Source organism: Chenopodium quinoa, unplaced genomic scaffold, assembly GCF_001683475.1.
Source record: "Chenopodium quinoa cultivar QQ74 unplaced genomic scaffold, ASM168347v1, whole genome shotgun sequence".
Taxonomy (NCBI): Eukaryota; Viridiplantae; Streptophyta; class Magnoliopsida; order Caryophyllales; family Amaranthaceae; genus Chenopodium; species Chenopodium quinoa.
This window is the reverse complement of record NW_018745403.1, coordinates 988,633-999,150: the sequence shown is the minus strand read 5'-3', so window position 1 is coordinate 999,150 and position 10,518 is coordinate 988,633. Positions and strand designations below refer to the sequence as shown.

Here is a 10,518-nt window from a genome sequence, read left to right as displayed (position 1 = left end):
CTGTCATTTGCTTGTTAATTATTGTCATTATATGGATATTATTGTCAATGTGTTTATTCTTTTAAAATATTGTAATGATTGAAATAAATTTGGACTTGTATAATATATTTGGAATTGGGCCAGATAATATCCGTTACGCCCAATTCCAACCTAGTATTGACTAATTGTTGTAAAGTTCTCATTTGTTTGTCATTATTTAATTATTATTGCCATTTGCTTCTTAGTTATTGTCATTGTGTTTTATGTTTCTATCAAACCAGTTTTGTCTATATTAAAACATAAATATACGAGGCAACCAGTGGACTTGGGCCACCTTCAACCAATATTTATGTAACACCCCCAAATCTCCCTTTACAGAAATACTAGTATAATACGTATAATTATACCATAGAGATAGACTTAGGCATATTACAGTCGCGTACGTGATTACGCAAGGCTACTCAAACTACTAATTAAAACCACAACTTCGCAGCGGAAACTCAAACACTTTCTTTATTAATACTTAATAAAAATAGTAACCAATGTTATGAGTACTCAAAAATAGAAACAACGACCAATATTCCTAAACTAGGTGAAGAATATCCCGAGACTCCAAATGCTCATTTATTGACTGCATCTGAAAATAGTCAACACTGCTTACCATCAAGGTAAACAGGGCGAACCAAAACAAATAGGAAATACGGATTAGAAAAATATGTCAAGTACGATAAGTGCAAGATAAGTAAAATCAGAAAAAAAAAATCAAAAAAAAATTCAGGAACATAAAAATAAAAAGAAAATAAAAGTGTAAACACTACAACAATACAACACCAAAATTTTCAAAGGCTTAGCTCGAAGAGAAGAGAAGAAGAAACTCCGAAAGTGAGAAAGAGAAGAAGAAAAGCGTCGATGTCGTTACCTTCACTACCGCCGATTAGCCTCACCGCCGCCGCCCAAACTTAACCGCCGAGAGAGAGAATGTGATGGAAAACCCTAATTTGTGAGTTTTGAAGTGTAAAACTGTGAATTATTGGAGGAAATGGGTCGACATTCTCAAATTAAATAAGTAAGTTGTATTTTTTTTAAATTTAAAAAGCCCAAAATTATCGTTGGGGACGACGTTGAGCCACACGCGCATCCCCAGAAACGTCCCAAAAAGTCAACGCATCCCGGGGACGTCCCCAAGCCATCTCCGAGACGTATCTGTACCCATAACGTTCTGGGGACGGGGGATACCGGTCAGAAGGTGTCCCCGTGCAACATAGCCCACCATTAAGAAACCGACTAAACCCTATATGGAGGGACTGATTGTAATCAATATACTGTTAGTGATCTTAATTTACTGAAAACATTAAATTGAAAAAGAATTTGGGGTTTACCATCGATAAAATCAATGACAGTCCCTAAGTTTACTAGACTAGGTTTGAAGAGAGAGAAGAGAGAAATTTTAAGGGTTTTGGTTGTACTTTATATTTTATTAAAAACAGCAATTCTTTGTCAAGAAAATTTTTCTTTAATGTCCTATCAAATAATAAAAAAAAAATCAGATCCAGATTGTTTGAAATGCAATTGTCTAAAAATGACCCTTTCAATCTGACATCGGACAATTTCCCAAAAGAAACACAGAAACAAAAATCTCCGAAACCATATGATCCCAGTTGACCCACTAAGACTACGAACAATCCACCTCACAACTCAGTCAAAAATGACAACTCCACCGAGTCAACTCCGAGTCCCACAAATCAAAGTCAGTCACGGAGAACGAAGCATCCCCGTCATCGGATTAGGTACTGCCGTGGATCCTCCGGTATCGGCGGATGAAATGAAGTCAGCGGTGTTGCGGGCCATCGAAGTGGGCTATCGACACTTCGATACGGCCCATAAGTATAAATCGGAGCAGCCCATTGGTGATGCGGTCCAAGAGGCTTTGAGTTTGGGCCTGGTCCAATCCAGAGATGAGCTCTTTATCACTTCTAAGCTTTGGTGTGGTGATGCTCACCCTAATCTCGTTGTTCCTGGCCTCCAAAAATCTCTCAGGTATAATTTAATTTTCATTGTTTTGTGTCTTTCTATCACATTGATTCGAAATGGGTAAATGCAAGTTTATCTCCGAGATGCACGGTTATCGTTTATTATATGACATTTTCGTAAATAAATTTATAACCTTTTTAATACAAACAGGTCCTACAGTAATGATAACTAGATAAAGTTATTGATTTATTAACCAAAGTGCTATGTGATTAACTGTGGCTTCCTCGCAAGAAATTTCTGTCGAGTTAGTCAATCTGATTTAAGTCGAGTTGATGTTAATTAAAGTTCTTGTATCAGGATGCATGATTGGCCAAATACAGAGGGTTTTGGAATTTTTTTTTACTGTTACACGAAGTACTTCATAAGTGGTACTCCTTCCGTGTAAAAATTATATCTATTCTTGAGACGATTCCAACAAGTACTACTCATATATTTTTATTTTTTATTTATTTTTTTATTTTTATGTTGAAATCACTAATATTAGTCAAAGCAAATTAGTTGAATAGTGCAAAAAGTAAAAATGTTTTACTAAAAAATGCGGAGGGAGTAAGTGGTTTATTAACATGGGGTATTGATGTATTATGGTATTACTTGTATGAGTTGTATCAAGTACTCCTTTTGTCCCTTTTTTTTTTGCCCCATTTGACTGTGTACAGTCTTCAAGACGCGTAAACGTCTATATCTTTATTTTCATACACGTAAAAATTATAAAAACTTGATATTAATAAAATATACTACGAGAAGAATCTAACAAGACCACTCATAACTAAATAATTTTTTATAGATTAACGATAATTTACGGTCAAAGTTTTCAAAGTTTGACTCTAAAAATGTCAATGGGGCAAAAATAAAGGGACGGAGAGAGTAGTACTTCTTGTGGTTGGTACTTCGTTTTTGGTAATACTGTATTACGATTGGTGAAAAATACTCCCTCCGTCCCAATATATAGTTTCTATTTGTGTTTTTTCACGGTAATTTAAGAAATGGGAAGGGAAAGTGTATGAAGTACATTAAAAAAGGTGAAAAATACATTTATAAACAAAAGTTAAAGAAGAGAAAGTGAATAAAGTACATAAAAAAAAGGTGAAAAGTATAATTATAGACAAAAGTAGAGAGAGATAGTGGAAAAAAAGTACAAAACAAGTTGAAAATTCAAGGGTAATTTAGGAAGAACAATGAATAAAGTTAAAAAAATGTGGGTATTATGGCAATTATATACTATCTAAAAATGGAAACACGAACAGCATTTTGGTTCTCCAAAATAGGTAAGCAGGAACTATAATATGAGACGGAGGGAGTATATTGTAGTATTATCGTCTATCGAGTGTCACTTCAAGAACTTCATCCGTGTCTTCATACTTTGAACTTATCAACACTTTTACTCCGCATTTTTACTTTTCATGTACAATTTTATCTACTAGCAACTTTAATTCTCGATAAAAACATGTTAAGGGAGAATTTTTTTTTTTTTTTTTATCTATAATAGCTTTAATTAGATCAGACTATAATAAACTATGTTGATACTAAATTGTGTTTAGATAAGTGGCGGGTCTTGAACAAATTTTTTCGGTGCCAAATTAACAGTTACAAGTATATATTACGAGTTATATTTTTGTCTCAAATTAGGGGGGAGGGATGAAGAACAACAACTACAATTTTGGCCTATGGGGGGTCTGGCCCCTGGCCATAGAGAATATCTGCCATTGGTTTTGATGATATAATTTTATACCAATACTTTTTCATTAGTACCAACAAGAATTTTTATTGTGTTGATATCAATATAATTTTTTGTTGGTATAACATGATACCATAAAAACACAATATAGTAGCAACGGAGTTTATTATAGTCATATATGACTAAAGCTATTATAACTTTAGAATTTCTAATGTTATGAAGTATCCAAAGTTGATATTTTGAAATTACACACTTTTTCCATGTACCTAGTTTTGTTTTTTTACTTTTTAGTGAGTAAAAACTATTATATAGTCAAACTAGAGTATGTTAAATTGTTAATAGTGTAATAGTAAGGTGTTGCAAGCATTAACTAATGAAGGTGGTGTTTGGGAGTGGGTGTAGAAATGTAACTTTGTAGATGTGCTCTGTTAAAAACTGCCTTTAAGTATTAAGCAAACCATAATTCAAAGTACGATATGGATATCTGTAGAAAAGCAAAGTTATGAAAATTTTGATATTGACTTGTTTGGTTTTTCATTAATGAAATTAGAAATCCATAGAAATGGGAAATAATAGTAAAATATAATATACTACTTAGGAAGTAATGTTTGGTAGATTGGATGTAACTAAAGCAAAATCAAGTGTTGGATAGATGGTAATGTATATCTGAGGAGCTTGAAAATCCTTTCATAGGCTAAGCATAAGCTGTGGAGTTTGTGTTAGTGGAGAGTCTCACCACGTAAAAGCACGACAGGATTCCGTCCTAATTACTGGTAATAGATGGAGTAGCCAATGTACTCCGTTCATGCTAGTTATCTCCTCAATTGATTATGATAGAGAATGTGTTTAGGTTTTAACTTGCTTAATGATTAGTTTGTCATAGATCTTTGTTTGATTGAAAGGGACTATCATGGAAAACAAATCAGACAAAGAAAATTTGAAAGATTTACTCATATTTGAACGTTTAACTTAGCAACAATTCTCTTATTAGATCTAACATGGTAAAATTAGAATTTCCTCGTGTTCACTCAGTTTCAAACATCATGATATCGGACTTCCCCAGTGCATATATATGCATACTCCGACCCTCAAGTTTTTGAATGGCTAGTTACTATGGGGGTGTTTTTTGTAGGAATTTAAAAATGGAGTGGATTGATTTGTATTTGATTCACTGGCCACTAAGCTGTCAACCTGGTAAAAATGATTTTCCAATAAAGGAGGATGATTTTCTTCCCATGGATTTTCAAGGTGTTTGGGCCGCTATGGAAGAGTGCCAGAAGCTTGGCCTTGCTAAATGCATTGGAGTTAGCAATTTTTCCTGTAAGAAGCTCAATGATCTTCTGGTTATAGCTAAAATCCCACCTGCTGTTAATCAAGTAAGTGCGCCCACCCCCCCCCCCCCCCCCCAACCCAATGGTAGCTCTTTATTTATCACTGTTTTAGGTCTGTAATTTCCTTTCCATTTGGACTAACTCTATTTAAGATGAATTCAATTCAGCTCTACTAAATTTAATTCACTTTTGCTCAATTTAGTTCAATGTTATTACTATTTTCAGTTCAGTTTAACTCCATTGAATTCAGTTATGTTATGCTCAGCTCAGCTCAACTCACTTCAATTCAACTCCATTTATTCCAAAAAAGAAAAGGGCCTGAATCTGTAGAAGGAGCATTAATAAATTAAGAAGACTTGTTTCTTTCCTTACATTCATCTACAGGGTAATTATATTAATATTATGTACCCTTAGGAGACGGGAAATAGTCCATTTCTTGACTTCATTAATCTTTAGTATAGAGAACTTATCTGCAGTATAGTTTTGTGCACCTGTAAAGGGTTTGGATATACTTCTTAAAATGGTTCTAGGATTGGGTGTTTTGTGTTACAGATACAACTGGAGGCTACCTTTTTCTATTTTTGGGGTGTTCCTGAGTCTTATGATTTATCTCTAAAAGCTGCTGTATTTTTATTTGTAAGAATTAGTTAAGTTGGACTTTATACAGCAGTCTCAACCTGCTGTTCATTCCGTATGATTAATACATATGATTTGAAAGTACGTTTCATGATTATTCTTCTCTTGATGCTTTGGTGTACTGTACAGTCTGCACCTGAAATTTTTCTTGAAGAAGGCAGATGTATTACTGCTTCAATGTCATCAAAGCTTGCAATATAGTAAACGCCTCTAGTTCTCTAGGATCTCTGAGTATATAAATTGTCGTAACTAATACGCTTGTCATGTATAACTGTCCTGAAATCTTAACATATCTAAATAACATAATTTATTTGTTAACTATGCAATTACTATTTACTTCAGGGTCTTAATGCTATTGCTACTACGCTACAAATTCTTTATACATTCCTGTTTTCCTATGAGTCATTATGATGGACTCAGAGTTAGAATTGGGATTAATAGCATGTAGTTCAGAGCTTGCCTTTATCTCCTTTGATATCTGCAAAGTCAGATCATCATCTAACCTAGGGCTTCCATGATTTGAAAATTAAAGGTGGAGGTTAGTCCATTTTGGCAACAGAAGAAGCTGATAGACTTGTGCAAGGAAAATGGTATTCTTATAACAGCTTATTCTCCATTAGGAGCCATAGGAACCTTCTACGGCAGTAACAGGATATTGGAATCTGAAGTGCTTCAGGAGATTGCCAAATCTAAAGGAAAGTCTATACCTCAGGTACTTGCCTTTTACACCTTACATTTAAAGTTCACATTCTGTACATTGCATGTAATGTGATGTCTGCATATACCTATGTATCTATCATAACTAAAAGTAAGTTGTTGCCTTGTTGCATGGATATACCAAAAGCTCTCCGTAACAATTTACCTGGATATTAATTTAATGACTTCTATAGTATTTTAACGTTATGAAGTAATATCCTTTGAATTTCAATCGAATAAGAAATTGTCAAGTAGATTGAAAATGGGAAAATGGTGTTTAGGTTTTGTTCAGTAATCAGTGATAAATGGCTGTAATGGTAGTATATTTGAGTCACTGTAAGAAAATTTCACTGACAAATTGAGTGTAATGCAACTGTGCTCCTATATACTATGTGTTTTTCCTTCATCAATCATCATTATCATTTAATAATTGATACTAGCTCGAAGAAATAAACAGTGATGGATGGAACTTGATCAAGTGAAACTCGTAGTTGGAGGTTGGAATCTTTGTTTTTGATAAAAGTGCACACAAACTCACTATCAGTACCATTTACCAAAACAGTCCTAAAGGCTTAAGAGGGGTAATCAGAATGCTATATTGTCGCTGTAATACCAGAGATCTTCTAATCTCTGCTGTCATCCTCTCTCTTCATTCCTTATCCCCTCAAAGTGTCACTTTTATCTTTGGGAATTGCAGGTATGCTTGAGATGGGCATATGAGCAGGGAATTACTATAGTTGTGAAGAGTTTCAATAAGGAGAGAATTAAAGAAAACCTTATGATTTTTGACTGGGAATTGACTGAAGAAGACCATGAAAAAATCAGGGGAATCCCTCAGAGTAGAGGGGTCACTGGCTGGCCTTATCTATCAAAGAAAGGGCCTTTTAAGACACTTGAAGAGCTTTGGGATGGAGAGCTTTGACTATGACAAGGCTTTAAACTTGACGGCTACAAATGCAACGTTGTTGAGGATGTAACCCTCAGGTGTTGAGAATTGACTCACTTGAGATAATTAATCTCACTTTTGAAATTTTGATCCGAATAAGCCCCTCAACTGAATACGAAACTATCCTATGTAGATCTCCTGACATGCCTTTCTTTCTATGTTTTTGTATTTCTGTCTGTTTCTTTTGTTGCAAATGTCTGTTGACATCTGGGAGGAGTTAGGAACTGTGTGCAAACAGTTTGGCTTATGGCGAATCAGCAACAAGCCTGCAGTGTCTCCTGCCAACACTTTAGAAGTGAACAATTGATGGTGTCATGTTAGGTGTCTTGTCAGAACTGGATGGTGGCTAGAATCTCAAATATTGTGGAATTGATTGCATTGTGTTTGCTCGTCTGACATTTCCTCATGGATGATTCTCTCAAGAATCTGCCTGTCATTATGGAATTTGGGTGCAAAACACAAACTCAAACCGATCGTGGAGTATATGATATTGCAGATGCAAGTGCCTACCGACAAAGGAGTGGGACTCGTAAAAGATGAAGTTATTGTGAAGCAAGGTTCACGGGTTCTGATTCTGTTGGCACTCCAACAATTTCATCTCCTGCTAATTCTATTGTGTTTGACTTGAAGAAAAAGAAGAAAAACAAAAACATTCAATGGGCTAGACTCAACCTCATTTTCCCTAAGTTTGGGCCATAATTTCAGGCTGAGGTGCGGCCCAATCTATTGTACCAATTTTTAGGCCTGTCCCATGATTAGATTTGGAAATGGAGTATATTCCTATGCTATTTTCAGACTAATAATTGGCAATGATCAAACCTCAAGCTTAAAAAGACACAACTACACATACAATAAGTAACATCCATTCATCAATGCAAAATATATGCTTAAGTCTCAAATATTTGAAATCCAATAATCTTACAATCACAACCCCAAACATGAAATGTCATTCCAGCATTAATGCTGAAGATCGAATCTCGATTACATTACAGCCTTTTGTAACTTCCTATACACCAAAAATATACCGCGTCAACAATCACACAATGAAATACGAAACAAAGTCAATCAATTCAATCACCCAATAAAAGAACAAATAAATAGATTGTACATGTATACAACTATTTGTGAGAGTTCCTGCGGAATTTCTGAACAACCCAAGAAATGCTACCTGAAGTAGAATCCTTTGCCTTCCTCATCCCCTTAGAAACCGATTCCTTGGTCTTCTCCATTCCATTCGCCGACACCTCCTTCGTCTTGTTAAAGCTTTCACTGAATTTCTTTGACAATTTCTTCGTTAAACTTTTACCTGTTTTACTCCCATTGTTGCTGTTTCCCTTCTTATTAAGAGAAGAGGATTGATCTTCATTATTATTGTTAAAATCCCATTGATCCGCCCACGAGTTCGAGTATGAACCATGTCCTGCCATATTATTTTTTTCTCTGTATTTGAAAAAAGAATATGAATCGAATTATGAGAGGTTTTTGATGATGATGAAAGCTGTTAAATAACTTGGAAGATGGATAAATGTGGGAGAGTTATGTTAGGATTGTCTATATGTTTCTAGCTGTACTAGACGTGGGAAGGTGTATGTTACGTTGAATGGATTTTCTTATCTGTCAAGTATGAAAGTAGCAAATTAAAATTATAATTATTACGCCATACTTCGTAAAAAAAACTATATGTTTTGACAGTTTTGTAAACAAAACAAAAAATTTAATATCATTACTAAGATATTATGTCAAATATTCTCATTTAAATCATATATAGGTGGTCATACTATTATCATTTAAACTATATTAGTGCCCGTGCGATGCATGATAGTAATAGTCCTGTCTTTCCATAATTAATTTGTGATATAATATAAAAATAAGAAATTAATGTGGAATAATAAACAAATACAATGCATATAAGAAAGATGAAATAATAAGGCAAAAATTATTAAAACTGCGATTGAGAAAAAAATATATCTTATTTTTGATTAGTTCTGTTGAAAATATTTAAATATAGTATACATTATATTATATTAATGATGCATGTTATTCCTAAAAAACTATACAATGTACATGTTGTATGTCTTTTTATAAATGAATTAATTTAGTTCAAAAAAAAATATACTATACAATGTACTTCCAAAAAATAAGCTAAGTAGAAAAACTTTAAAAAAAAAAAAAAAAAAAAAAAAAGAAGCCTTAAAGCTGACATTATATATTGTATTGGCTAGAAATTTTTAAACGATAGCTAGACATATGTCCAAAATGATCGAGGTAATTATGACCTATTTTTATAATAGTTAATATATTTTTTTAGAAGAAAAAAAAAAGTTTGTTGGTGAAATTATTATAAAAAATACTTAACAAAAAATTAACTCAATTATTATTATTTCATAAGGTTTCAAATCAACATCGTGAATAAAAAAAAAAAGAATTTCCATTGAACCCCACTACTATACAACTTTAAAATGGTAATTTAAATGTTAATATTGTTTGGCTCCGTTATTTTATACCCTCCACCATATTTCAACCTTCTAAATTATAGCTTATTATCCCTTAATTAAACTCAAAATTATGTTTAACTATTTTAAATAAATAGAACATGAAATGAAAAGGAATACAATTATTATAAAGATAATATATAAGATTATGAAGAATATATTATTATAGTTGTATTATACAAATATTCCAAAAATAAAAGATTTTTGCTAAAAAGGGAGGGGAGAGTTTTGGAGGGAAAAAATAGCACCAAGAAAGACATGTGTCAATCCCGGTGTCTGTTTTAGTATTATGTTATTATGATTGATTACATAATCAATCAGATTTTTACGCATGTGAGAGATATTGGTTTTTATTTTGGTTTTTAGGCTTCATGGTATATTTCTGTTAGAGGACCAACTCAACTAAAAGGTTAAGCTTATGTTTATGGTTGAGACCAAAAATATATTTTATATTTTTATACTCTATCAATTTCCCACCACTTGACCTTTGGTGAGAGTGGAGACTCTAGCCACTTTATCAACCTTAGCTCTGCAAGCTTCTTCAATGTATCTGCACGTAATAAAAACATTAACGATAATTAAGATTTGTTGCACTTTGTTAATAAATATTCAAAAAATTTCTAAAAAAAAAAATAAATATTCAAAATTACGCTTTAAATTTAGTAGATGACACCTTCGTTAGTTTGTTAAACCCGTAAGGGTAGTATATCCAAGATTTACGATTGTACGAAG

The 10,518-nt window shown here is 33.2% G+C and overlaps 1 protein-coding gene across 1 annotated transcript; it reads left to right on the top strand.

Annotated features, from left to right (window-relative positions):
- Positions 1–1,328: 1,328 nt before the first annotated feature.
- On the top strand, positions 1,329–8,066 carry LOC110713042 (non-functional NADPH-dependent codeinone reductase 2-like). Its single transcript, XM_021891510.1, has 4 exons — positions 1,329–2,016; positions 4,818–5,061; positions 6,185–6,364; positions 7,046–8,066. The coding sequence occupies exons 1-4, from the start codon at positions 1,628–1,630 to the stop codon at positions 7,268–7,270; spliced, it is 1,038 nt and encodes a 345-aa protein (XP_021747202.1). The 5' UTR covers positions 1,329–1,627; the 3' UTR covers positions 7,271–8,066.
- The last annotated feature ends 2,452 nt before the right edge of the window (positions 8,067–10,518 follow it).

Coding starts and splice junctions, on each gene's coding strand:
- LOC110713042 (XM_021891510.1), top strand. CDS start 1,628: ATGATCCCAGTTGACCCACTAAGACTACGAACAATCCACCTCACAACT. Junction 2,017..4,817: donor GGCCTCCAAAAATCTCTCAG/GTATAATTTAAT, acceptor TGTTTTTTGTAG/GAATTTAAAAATGGAGTGGA. Junction 6,365..7,045: donor AAGGAAAGTCTATACCTCAG/GTACTTGCCTTT, acceptor TGGGAATTGCAG/GTATGCTTGAGATGGGCATA.